A 13,761-nucleotide genomic window follows, 5' to 3' on the forward strand; every position below is an offset into this window, starting at 1 on the left:
CGCGGTTGCCATGGATGCGGCGGTGTAGCGGTGATTGCCATGTGTCATGCCACGCCCTACCCACACCCATTGGCAGAGAGACTACACCCCCCCTTTTCTATTAGCTCAAGGGCCCTTTTTAAACCTTACCCACCTTTATTGACGCCACCTCCTGACGAAGACAGCCATGCCGAAACGCGCATCAGGGTGAGCGCAATTGAGGGGCGCGTTCACATCCACTGTGGCTGTAAGTATTCTATAGGATTCATGCTACACTCTTTTTGCTGCCGTTCTTTAATCTTTTTTCCTACTTAGGTGCATTTTCTAGGCTTTAATATGTATTAGGATAAACTTTTACCCTGTAGCCTAAGAGGTCAGGGCACTGATACCACTTATAAAGATCTGCTGTCCCCGGTATGAGCTATCTATATTAGTACCTATATATAGACAGCGGTGTGACTAACCTCTTATATAGCAACTACTTCTGACCTACCTCACAAGCACCTGCACTTTTATGGAATGCTTCACTGCATTTTAGCAATATATTCTTATTTTTGGCAGCCCAATTATGTATTTACATCAGAAAAGAATCATGTTAATTTGTCTCATGCTCCTCATTAGTGCTCCTCCATTGTTTTACTATTAACTGTCTCTGTTTCTGCGATTCATATTTTTTCCTGTATAAATTATAATTAATAACATTTTGTAATTTTTTCACTATTATATGGGACTCTGACTTGAAGTTTTTTCCTCTTGTTTCTTATGTATGGAGGAGCATGTGGGGCCCATTATACTGTATACTGGTTGGCCCACGACTTTGTCAAAGTTTTTCATTTTGGCCCTCTGCATGTTTTGAGTTTTACATTCCTGATGTAGAATCAGTCTGGGTAAATGTACATGGACATGGCAATAATGGAAAGCTGCTAATTGGAGTTTGCTACAAGCCTCCTAATATAGCTGAACACGTAGAGGATGAAATGCTGCAACAAATTAAAAAGGCAACAAAAACAAGTCATGGTGAAAAGTGTTGGATCTCTTGAAATTGTTCCAGAAAATGAAGTAATTCTCCCAGAAAATTATTGCAATTACATGTTTTGTTATACACGTTTATTTCCTTTGCGTGTATTGGAACAACACAAGAAAACAGAGAAAATAAGGCAAATTGAACATAATTTCACACAAAATAGGCCGGAAAAAATTGTAGGTAAACAACTTTGTTTCAAGCATGTGAAGCTTGTTCACACGCAATTGTGGCAAGTAACAGGTGTGGGCAATATGAAAATCACAACTAAAACTAGATAAAAAAGGGAGAAGTTGATTCAATCTTTGCATTGTGTGCATATGTGTGCCACACTAAGCATGGAGAAAACAGAAAAAGGAGAACTGTCTGAGGATTTGAGAACCAAAATTGTTGAAAAATATCAACAATTTCAAGGTTATAAGTCCATCTTTAGGGATCCGCATGTTCCTTTGTCCAAGGTACGCATCATAATCAATAAATTTACAACCCATACAGTCAAATATGGTGGAGGTTCAAAGGTGTTTTGGGGTTGGTTCGCTGCCTCTGGCACTAGGTGCCTTGACTGTGTGCAAGACATCATGAAATCTGAAGATTAGCAAAGGATTTTGGGTCACAATGTAGTGCCTAGTGTCAGAAAGCTGGGTTTGCGTCCTAGGTCATGGGTCTTCCAGCATGACAATGACCCCAAACATACTTCAAGAAGCCCCCAGAAAATGGATGGAAACAAAGTGCTGGAGAGTTCTGACCAGCAAGGAGTCTGGATCTAAATCCCATTGAACACCTGTGGAGAGATCTTACAATTGCTGTATGAAGACAAATATTACAGTTTGAGAGTCCTCAGTTTTTGATGCCATCTTTTCAGTTAGCCATTAGTCAGTAAGCTTTCGAGACTACTCAGGTCTCTTCATCAGACATAGTATAACACAAAATCTGAAGAGTCACATATTTATACACAACATGGCACAGGAATAATGCAATAGATAACACAAGTGATGTGAAGCAGAAATATCAGTTTTGGAAAGGGAGAAGCAGTTGTGGCCGTAAAAATAAGTGGCCACAAGTAGATCTATTCTTTTTGTCTTTTTTTGTGTGGCGATGAGAATTCATCCTTGTTCTAAGTTTTTGCCCTGTCTCCCCTACATACAGACCCCCAGTTGGACATTTGGTACATATAATTAAGTACATTAGATGTGATGAAGCTGAAAGTACCTGGGATATTGTGGTCCTGGCGTAAGTTGGGATCTTTATCTTGTCCGTGGTCATTATAAATGGACAGGTTTTACATATACAGTGGATGAGGATGAATTTTGTAAGTTTCACCACAAAGGTGAAACTATCCTCCCGGTCAGTTTGCTTTCCCTCCCAGTACCTTTTCATTCTAATAATGTTAGGTTTTTGAGAGATTATACTTGTTCCTTCTATTTTTTGTTCTCCTTAGCTTGCCTTCTTTGCCCTATATGAATGTGTTTTTGTTTCTCATTCAAGGTTTTCGTAATTTACTTCATACTTTTCTTTCCCCTTGTTGACAGTGTGTTGCAGCCTCCCCTCTGGTTCCTCAGGAGGTACGAGAAACTCCTCAACAGCTTATTAAGGAGTTAGGTCTGTGGTGATGTTTTTAGTTGGGCAGCTAGGGCCTTTCTTGTCTGTACAGAGACTAGTTGGGTGTAGTTGTGGCATTCTCCCCTGTGTGGGTTCTCCGGTGGTTATCAAGATGTGCTTTTGGATAAAACATTTCCCACATTTTGAACATGAAAAAGGCTTCTCCCCTGTGCGAATTCTCTGATGTTTATTAAGATGTGATTTCTGTACAAAACATTTCCCACAATCTGAACATGAACAAGGCTTCTCCCCTGTGTTGGTTCTCTGGTGCTTATCAAAATCAGATTTCTGGTTAAAATATTTTCCATATTCTGAACATGGAAAAGGCTTCTCCCCTGTGTGAGTTCTCTAATGTTTGATAAGAGTTGATTTCTCTGTAAAACATTTCCCACATTCTGAACATGTAAAAGGCTTCTACACTGTGTGAGTTTTGTGATGTTTGATAAGAGTTGATATCGCTGTAAAACATTTCCCACATTCTGAACATGAAAATGGCTTCTCTCCTGTGTGAGTTCTCTGATGGTTGATAAGAGTTGATTTCTCTGTAAAACATTTTCCACATTCTGAACATGGAAAAGGCTTCTCCCCTGTGTGAGTTCTCTGATGTGCAATAAGAGTTGATTTCTCTGTAAAATATTTCACACATTCTGAACATGAAAATGGCTTCTCCCCTGTGTGAGTTCTCTGATGTATATTAAGATACGATTTCTGTACAAAACATTTCCCACAATCTGAACATGAAAAAGGCTTCGCCCCTGTGTGGGTTCTATGATGTGCAATAAGAGTTGATTTCTCTGTATAACATTTCCCACATTCTGAACAGGAAAATGGTTTCTCTCCTGTGTGAGTTCTCTGGTGCCTAACAACATTTGATTTCTGATTAAAACATCTCCCACACTTGGAGCAAGAAAATCTATTCTTCGCTGTGTGATTTTTTTGATGTTTAAGAACAGACTTTTTGAGAGGAAAACTATTTCTATATTCTGAATGTGAAAATGGCTTCTTTGCATTAGGAGCAGTTTGTTTTTTAATGCTTATTTTGTGACTTTGATTTTCCTTAGTAGTCGGTAATGAATCAGAAGACAGGACCTGTTTCATAGGATCAGATGACAGATCTTTGCTGTGAAGGGATGATGGTATATCTGGGGAAATGTCATTCACTTCAATTATATCCTGTGGGATCTGAAAACCGTCTGATTTGAAAATTGAAGATGTCAGCTGTCCCTCTGATCTCCTGGTACAGTTATCTGCCAAGAATAAAACCAATTATTATTTTTTAATAAAAAACACTTGAATTTTATATTTTTGAACATTTCTACTTAAACTGTCTGTAAATAAAGGCAAGTTATATAAAAAAAATCACTTATTCACCAGGACAATGACCATCTAATAGAAAACCTCATAGGATGAACCAGTAGAGCGTCGTGTTCAGCTGTTTGTTCATTCTGCCTCCCAAATATGGAGTAAAAGGCGCAGGCTCTGTCCAGCCACCAAGATTAGGGAGCCTGGGACCGGTAGTACCATCCAGTCTGGCAGTATGGGTGTGTGTGCTGTCCAGCTGGAGTAATCTGCTCCCTGTTTCAGCCATATGGAAAGCACCGAAGCCTATTAAAGCTGGAAGCATATTGCCGGAAGCTGCCAGATCCAGCCTTGTTCTCCTCTGGTCCAGTCCTCTGTGCTCAGCTCAAGGCTTGTGTATTTGTTTCCGGTTGTGACCTCGGCCAGTTTACTGACTACTCTCGTGTCTTCTGATTTTGTATTTTCTCTGCCCTCTTGGTTCTGATCCGGCTACCTGATTATTCTTCTTCCCATCTCACTCCACAGAATAGCAGGTAACAGCAGGTAATATTCAGCAGCACAGAAGGGAGAGAAGGTAGATTCATCCAATAAGATATCAGGGATCTAGGAAGCCAACAGCATCATTACCCTCCGCTTTCTCTTACAGACCCATCAGAACATTTCTTCAAGTGATTTTCTCACTTGTCAGCACTTTCTACGTACGCTGTCATTTGGCTTTGTAGTTTACAGATTGGGGCAGGTAACGGTCAGCGTCTTCTAATCCCAGGGGGCAGGTGGATCCTCCAGGTTGTAAGTTCTATAGAAAAGGGCTTTCACAATTACACAAAGTAAATTGAATATTTTTGGATGGAGGAGAATGTTGAGGTCTAGCGGCAAAATGGTGATCACACGACTGTGATACGGCCGGACTACACGACTGATAAAGCAGCCACAGCCGGTGACAGAGAAGAATCTGTGACATCTCTGCATTTAGTGGTTACTACTCACCTGGGTAGTCATATGTAGGAATCTCCTCTTTACACCGCTCATCACCCCTCACATATGTTTCTGTAGTATTAATATGGGTCAGATCTTCACCCTGAAACAAATATTGTAAAACTCACAGACAGATGGAGAAGTCCCATCTATGATCAGCTCTAATCCTGCCATCTCCACCGGTCTCATTACACAAGTATAGAACATATAATCCTGGTGGATAAAACAAGACTGAGCACAAGACCTTCACAGCCGTCTACACATCATAGGGGAGATCTCATGACACCTTCTCTCCACCTACCTGATGATCCTGAGGAGCATTGGGATCTTCTTGTTTACAGTCCTGTGGAAGAAGAGGACGGGGACATCTCTCTGGTGTTGTCCTCTTACTGGATAGATCTGGAGGAAACACATACAGGGACTGAATTCATTCTTTCCATACAGATAATTATAGGCCGTGTGTATTTAGTCCTGTCTATTACCTGGTGATGTGAGGGGCTGGGGAACCTCCATCATGACGTCCTTGTACACATCTTTGTGTCCTTCTAAATACTCCCACTCCTCCATGGAGAAATAGACAGCGACATCCTGACACCTTATAGGAACCTGACACATACAATGATACCGTCATCTCCCCGATCCCTTCATAGTGTTACTGTATAATGTCCCAGCATTCCCAGCAGTGTCACCTCTCCAGTCAGCAGCTCAATCATCTTGTAGGTGAGTTCTAGGATCTAGTCATTAATGTCCTCATGTATCAGGGGGTGAGGTGGAGGCCCCGTGATTAATCTCTGGTTATGGAGAGACACATTAATAAATCTCACTACAGACATTTCCAGAGTCCTCACCTCTCCAGTTCTGTTCATCTGTTATTCCCATAGATAAGAATGATGTAATGTGACGTCATCAGAATCTCTCACCTCTCCAGTAAGCCGGAAGAGGATCTCTAGGGTGAGGTGTAATATCCTCTCCACCATCTTGTCCCTGTCTATATCCATCTTTGATAGGTAAATCAGGAAAATTTTCTTATATAGACGATCTTCACTGAGAGGATCCGGTATTGTAGACACCTGAACGAGAAGAAGATGAGCTGATGTAACATCATAAAAATCCTGTATAATAATACAATTACTGGAGATAATAAGGGAAACATATGAGGAGATTTATTATTTTTTATTTAGTTTTTTCTTTACATCTAGTAATAAAACCTATATATTTTAGGCCACAGACAACAAGAGATTTCTTCCTCGAAGTCTGCAGCTGAATATGTTTCTCATAGACTCACCTTCCATAATTCTCGTCTCATTTTCCGTCACTGGAATTGGCATTAGCAATAATGCAGGAGATATTTATTTCACGTGACATGAGAAATAACTAATTCATGATGAGGCAACATCTTCTACTATGGATCTAAAACCATATTTGGAGACAGTCCGTCACTGACTACATCTCCACTGGCCGTCTGTATGAATATTTCCCGTCTTCCCCAGACTGTAATCTTCTATCAAGTTAGATCTCATGTCTGATTCACACACAGAAGTTTGAGGCTTTTATAAGAGCTGTTTTGTTTGCACAAATGCCGCGGACAGAAATTATTTGATACTAAAGTCTACATGTACAGTGTATTATGGGTTCTATTTCTAGCCTTAGGCTTTCTTATAATACAAGAAAAAAACCAGAAAAAAAGCAGATATTAAAAGGTTTCAAAAGAAAATTTGCACCAACAATTCTTGTAAAAAGAAAAAACATGCAAAAAGTAGAAGACACATTTTGTAATTTTTTAACATGTTATGAACTCTTTTGGGCACCAGAACATAGATGTACACCTCAGGGATGGCACAGGTGCGGCTGCAATAAAATCCCTGGCAGTTTAACCACTTGCTCCTGCAAAAAGCAAACAAGGCATCTAAGAAGGTGTGACAGAGTTCAGCTGAATGCCCTCCTCCCCAAAGTACTGGGCCTGTAATGTACAAAAGTCTATTAGGCCGGGCCAGAGGCAGAGTTCCATAACTTACTTTTTAACGCCTCCATAAACATTAGACTAAAGTTACATGGAAGCACTGATTTTGGTCGACTATATAATGTATTTGGGGACCTCCCTACAGATGCAGTCAGTCATACAAACCACAGGAAAGCTGGAATATTTGTGTATGGGGGAGTCTGGAGAGATAGCCGTCTGCCAAATGATCCTTCAGCCAACACTTATCTCATGTGTATGGGGCAGTTAGTATTACACTGACAGGCAGTGATAATACACGGCACTACAGTAGTACAGTGCAACACCTGAGCAATCAAAGGCTTCGGTGTTGTATGATCGCACTAATGAGAGTTATTTTAAAAAGTTTATAAAAAAGGTTTAAAAAAAGTTTTAAAGTGAAAATATCACAGTTTTAGCAAAAATAAATATTTGTCACTATAAGGAAAACATGCATATAATGAGAAAATGGAGAGGGAGGTCAGCTCACTGCTTATTTAATGTACCTTGTCTGAAGAACACAGCATGGAGCCGCCCTGCCTAAGGGGCATAATGGGGGCATTACACTGTGTGGGGGGGCGTCATACATACTGCATAAAGGGCATAATGGGGGCATTACACTGTGTGGGGGGGCATCATACATACTGCATAAGGGGCATAATGGGGGCATTACACTGTGTGGGGGCATCATACATCCTGCATAAGGGGCATAATGGGGGCATTACACTGTGTGGGGGGCATCATACATACTGCATAAGGGGCATAATGGGGGCATTACACTGTGTGGGGGGCATCATACATACTGCATAAGGGGCATAATGGGGGCATTACACTGTGTGGGGACATCATACATACTGCATAAGGGGCATAATGGGGGCATTACACTGTGTGGGGGCATCATACATCCTCCATAAGGGGCATAATGGGGGCAATACACTGTGTGGGGGGCATCTTATATCCTGCATTAGGAGCATAATGGGGGCATTACACTGTGTGGGGGCATCATACATACTGCATAAGGGGCATAATGGGGGCATTACACTGTGTGGGGACATCATACATTCTGCATAAAGGGCATAATGGGGGCATTACACTATGTGGGGGCATCATACATACTGCATAAGGGGCATAATGGGGGCATTACAATGTGTGGGGGGCATCTTATATCCTGCATTAGGAGCATAATGGGGGAATTACACTGTGTGGGGGAATCATACATACTGCATAAGGGGCATAATGGGGGCATTACACTGTGGGGGACATCATACATTCTGCATAAGGGGCATAATGGGGGCATTGCACTGTATGGGGGCATCATACATCCTGCATAAGGGGCATAATGGGGGCATTACACTGTGTGGGGGCATCATACATCCTGCATAAGGGGCATAATGGGGGCATTACACTGTGTGGGGGCATCATACATACTGCATAAGGGGCATAATAGAGGCATTACACTGTGTGGGGGCATCATACATACTGCATAAGGGGCATAATAGAGGCATTACACTGTGTGGGGGCATCATACATACTGCATAAGGGGTATAATGGGGGCATTACACTGTGGGGATATCATACATCCTGCATAAAGGGCATAATGGGGGCATTACAATGTGTGGGGGGCATCTTATATCCTGCATTAGGAGCATAATGGGGGCATTACACTGTGTGGGGCATCATACATCCGGCATAAGGGGTATAATGGGGGCATTACACTGTGGGGACATCATACATTCTGCATAAGGAGCATAATGGGGGCATTGCACTGTTTGGGGGCATCATACATCCTGCATAAGGGGCATAATGGGGGCATTACACTGTGTGGGGGCATCATACATACTGCATAAGGGGTATAATAGAGGCATTACACTGTGTGGGGGCATCATACATACTGCATAAGGGGCATAATAGAGGCATTACACTGTGTGGGGGCATCATACATACTTCATAAGGGGTATAATGGGGGCATTACACTGTGGGGACATCATACATTCTGCATAAAGGGCATAATGGGGGCATTACAATGTGTGGGGGGCATCTTATATCCTGCATTAGGAGCATAATGGGGGCATTACACTGTGTGGGGGAATCATACATACTGCATAAGGGGCATTACACTGTGTGGGGGCATCATACATACTGTATAAGGGGCACAATGGGAACATTACACTGTGTGGGGCATCATACATCCTGCATAAGGAGCATAATGGGGGCATTACACTGTGTGGGGCATCATACATCCTGCATAAGGGGTATAATGGGGGCATTACACTGTGGGGACATCATACATTCTGCATAAGGGGCATAATGGGGGCATTGCACTGTGTGGGGGCATCATACATCCTGCATAAGGGGCATAATGGGGGCATTACACTGTGTGGGGGCATCATACATCCTGCACAAGGGGCATAATGGGGGCATCATACATACTGCATAAGGGGGATAATGGGGGCATTACACTGTGTGAGGGCATCATACATCCTGCATAAGGGGCATAATGGGGGAATCGTACATCCAGCATAATGGGCGTAATGGGGGCATTACACTGTGTGGGGGAATCATACATACTGCATAAGGGGCATAATGGGGGCATTACACTGTGTGGGGGCATCATACATAATGTATTAGGGGCATAATGGGGGCATTACACTGTGTGGGGGGCATCATACATACTGCATAAGGGGCATAATGGGGGCATTACACTGTGTGGGGGCATCATACATACAGCATAAGGAGCATAATGGGGGCATTACACTGTGTGGGGGCATCATACATCCTGTATAAGGGGCATAATGGGGGCATTACACTGTGTGGGGGCATAATACATCCTGTATAAGGGGCATAATGGGGGTATTACACTGTGTGGGGGCATCATACATACTGCATAAGGGGCATAATGGGGGCATTACACATCCTGTATAAGGGGCATAATGGGGGCATTACACATCCTGTATAAGGGGCATAATGGGGGTATTACACTGTGTGGGGGGCATCATACATCCTGCATAAGGAGCATAATGGGGGCATTACACTGTGTGGGGCATCATACATCCGGCATAAGGGGTATAATGGGGGCAATACACTGTGGGGACATCATACATTCTGCATAAGGGGCATAATGGGGGCATTACACTGTGTGGGGGGCATCATACATACTGCATAAGGGGCATAATGGGGGCATTACACTGTGTGGGGGCATCATACATCCTGCATAAGGGGCATAATGGGGGCATTACACTGTGTGGGGGCATCATACATCCTGCATAAGGGGCATAATGGGGGCATTACACTGTGTGGGGGCATCATACATCCTGCATAAGGGGCATAATGGGGGCATTACACTGTGTGGTGGCATCATACATCCTGCATAAGGGGCATAATGGGGGCATTACACTGTGTGGGGGCATCATACATCCTGTATAAGGGGCATAATGGGGGCATTACACTGTGTGGGGGCATCATACATCCTGTATAAGGGGCATAATGGGGGCATTACACTGTGTGGGGGCAACATACATCCTGCATAAGGGGCATAATGGGGGCATTACACTGTGTGGGGGCATCATACATCCTGCATAAGGGGCATAATGGGGGCATTACACTGTGTGGGGGCATCATACATACTGCATAAGGGGATAATAGAGGCATTACACTGTGTGGGGGCATCATACATACTGCATAAGGGGCATAATAGAGGCATTACACTGTGTGGGGGCATCATACACACTACATAAGGGGTATAATGGGGGCATTACACTGTGGGGATATCATACATTCTGCATAAAGGGCATAATGGGGGCATTACAATGTGTGGGGGGCATCTTATATCCTGCATTAGGAGCATAATGGGGGCATTACATTGTGTGGGGGCATCATACATACTGTATAAGGGGCATAATGGGAACATTACACTGTGTGGGGCATCATACATCCTGCATAAGGAGCATAATGGGGGCATTACACTGTGTGGGGCATCATACATCCGGCATAAGGGGTATAATGGGGGCATTACACTGTGGGGACATCATACATTCTGCATAAGAGGCATAATGGGGGCATTGCACTATGTGGGGGCATCATACATCCTGCATAAGGGGCATAATGGGGGCATTACACTGTGTGGGGGCATCATACATCCTGCATAAGGGGTATAATAGAGGCATTACACTGTGTGGGGGGCATCATACATACTGCATAAGGGGCATAATAGAGGCATTACACTGTGTGGGGGCATCATACATACTGCATAAGGGGTATAATGGGGGCATTACACTGTGGGGACATCATACATTCTGCATAAAGGGCATAATGGGGGCATTACAATGTGTGGGGGCATCATACATCCTGCATAAGGGGTATAATGGGGGCATTACACTGTGGGGCATCATACATCCTGCATAAGGGGCATAATGGGGGCATTACACTGTGGGGCATCATACATACTGCATAAGTGGCATAATGGGGGCATTACAATGTGTGGGGGCATCATACATCCTGCATAAGGGGCATAATGGGGGCATTATACTGTGTGGAGGCATCATACATCCTGCATAAGGGGCATAATGGGGGCATTACACTGTGTGGGGGCATCATACATCCTGCATAAGGGGCATAATGGGGGCATTACACTGTGTGGGGGCATCATACATCCTGCATAAGGGGCATAATGGGGGCATTACACTGTGTGGGGGCATCATACATCCTGCATAAGGGGCATAATGGGGGCATTACACTGTGTGGGGGCATCATACATACTGTATAAGGGGCATAATGGGGGCATTACACTGTGTGGGGGCATCATACATCTTGCAGAAGGGGCATAATGGGGGCATTACACTGTGGGGGTCCTGTACTCTGAGAACAATACGTTTCCTCCCTTCCTGTCTCCATAGTTGGGTCGTATGTATCTATTACAGGAAACAGAACAGAAACCTTAAGATTCTTATAAAGGGGCAACACAAGACCCCAAAAGAGCCTCCGTGCTGAAGGGGTTAATGCCCCCTGCGCCCAGTAATGGGGTCTCCACATACCTCCACCTGCAGAGCCGCCACCACATATATGGCTGTTGTGTGCGCACAGGACCTGTGATGAGGTCACAGGAGGGGAGGAGTCAGGGGTCACATGATCAGGGGCCTCAGTGGATGCAGGACTCTGCTGTGCTGGTTGTCATGGTGCTGGATGAGCTGAAGTTTATGTGTGGGGTCAGGAGGGGTTTACAGTGTGGATGTAGCAGAGCCGCGTGTGTACGAGGTGTACGGAGCAGAGCCGCGCGTGTACGAGGCGTACGGAGCAGAGCCGCGCGTGTACGAGGTGTACGGAGCAGAGCCGCGCGTGTACGAGGTGTACGGAGCGGAGCCGCGCGTGTACGAGGTGTACGGAGCGGAGCCGCGTGTGTATGAGGTGTACGGAGCGGAGCCGCGCGTGTACGAGGTGTACGGAGCGGAGCCGCGCGTGTACGAGGTGTACGGAGCGGAGCCGCGCGTGTACGAGGTGTACGGAGCGGAGCCGCGCGTGTACGAGGTGTACGGAGCGGAGCCGCGCGTGTACGAGGTGTACGGAGCAGAGCCGCGTGTGTACGAGGCGTATGGAGTGGAGCCGCACGTGTACGAGGTGTACGGAGCAGAGCCGCGCGTGTACGAGGTGTACGGAGCAGAGCCGCGCGTGTACGAGGTGTACGGAGCAGAGCCGCGCGTGTACGAGGTGTACGGAGCGGAGCCGCGCGTGTACGAGGTGTACGGAGCAAAGCCCTGCGTGTACGAGGTGTACGGAGCAGAGCCACGCGTGTACGAGGTGTACGGAGCAGAGCCGCGCGTGTACGAGGTGTACGGAGCGGAGCCACGCGTGTACGAGGTGTACGGAGCGGAGCCGCGCGTGTACGAGGTGTACGGAGCAGAGCCGTGTGTGTACGAGGTATACGGAGCGGAGCCGTGTGTGTACGAGGCGTACGGAGCAGAGCCGCGCGTGTACGAGGCGTACGGAGCAGAGCCGCGCGTGTATGAGGTGTAAGGAGCGGAGCCGCACATGTACGAGGCGTACGAAGCAGAGCCATGCGTGTACAAGGCGTATGGAGCGGAGCCGCGCGTGTACGGAGCGGAGCCACACATGTACGAGGTGTAAGGAGCGGAGCCGCACATGTACGAGGCGTACGGAGCGGAGACGCGCGTGTACGAGGCGTAAGGAGCGGAGACGCGCGTGTACGAGGTGTACGGAGTAGAGCCGCGTGTGTACGAGGCGTAAGGAGCGGAGCCGCGCGTGTACGAGGTGTACGGAGCAGAGCCGCGTGTGTACGAGGCGTAAGGAGCGGAGCCACACATGTACGAGGTGTAAGGAGCGGAGCCACACATGTACGAGGTGAGCGGAGCGGAGCGTGTACGAGGCGTATGAAGCGGAGCGTGTACGAGGCGTATGGAGCGGAGCCGTGTACGAGGTGTTCGGAGCGGAGCCACGTGTGTACGAGGTGTACGGAGCGGAGCCGTGCGTGTACGAGGCGTTAGGAGCGGAGCCGCACGTGTACGAGGCGTAAGGAGCGGAGCCACACATGTACGAGGTGTAAGGAGCGGAGCCGCACATGTATGAGGTGTACGGAGCGGAGCTGCGCGTGTACGAGGCGTATGGAGCGGAGCCGTGTACGAGGTGTACGGAGCGGAGCCACGTGTGTATTAGATGTACGGAGCGGAGCCGTGCGTGTACGAGGCGTAAGGAGCGGAGCCGCACGTGTACGAGGCGTACGGAGCGGAGCCGCGCATGTACGAGGCGTATGGAGCGGAGCCGTGTACGAGGCGTATGGAGCGGAGCCACGTGTGTACGAGGTGTACGGAGCGGAGCCACGTGTGTACGAGGCGTATGGAGTGGAGCCGCACGTGTACGAGGTGTACGGAGCGGAGCCACGTGTGTACGAGGCGTATGGAGCAGA

The 13,761-nt window shown here is 46.3% G+C and overlaps 1 protein-coding gene across 1 annotated transcript; it reads right to left on the reverse strand.

Moving 5' to 3' along the window:
* Positions 1 to 1,145: 1,145 nt before the first annotated feature.
* On the reverse strand, positions 1,146 to 11,953 carry LOC141213670 (uncharacterized). The gene is made up of 6 exons (XM_073665269.1): positions 11,879 to 11,953; positions 5,794 to 5,943; positions 5,356 to 5,664; positions 5,175 to 5,272; positions 4,886 to 4,976; positions 1,146 to 3,846 (listed from the first exon to the last, which is right to left on the reverse strand). The coding sequence occupies exons 3-6, from the start codon at positions 5,486 to 5,488 to the stop codon at positions 3,014 to 3,016; spliced, it is 1,155 nt and encodes a 384-aa protein (XP_073521370.1). The 5' UTR covers positions 5,489 to 5,664; positions 5,794 to 5,943; positions 11,879 to 11,953; the 3' UTR covers positions 1,146 to 3,013.
* Positions 11,954 to 13,761: the final 1,808 nt, after the last annotated feature.

The sequence above is a fragment of the Phyllobates terribilis genome, unplaced genomic scaffold (genome assembly GCF_046119375.1).
Source record: "Phyllobates terribilis strain yellow unplaced genomic scaffold, ASM4611937v1 Scaffold_207__1_contigs__length_3498100, whole genome shotgun sequence".
Taxonomy (NCBI): domain Eukaryota; kingdom Metazoa; phylum Chordata; class Amphibia; order Anura; family Dendrobatidae; genus Phyllobates; species Phyllobates terribilis.

Excerpts from the sequence above, each read along its gene's own strand:
- LOC141213670 (XM_073665269.1), bottom strand. The coding sequence starts at position 5,488 with ATGTGTCAGGTTCCTATAAGGTGTCAGGATGTCGCTGTCTATTTCTCC. Across the intron at positions 5,273-5,355 it reads CCAGCCCCTCACATCACCAG|ATCTATCCAGTAAGAGGACA; the intron begins GTAATAGACAGG and ends TGTTTCCTCCAG. Across the intron at positions 4,977-5,174 it reads ATGCTCCTCAGGATCATCAG|GGTGAAGATCTGACCCATAT; the intron begins GTAGGTGGAGAG and ends TATTTGTTTCAG.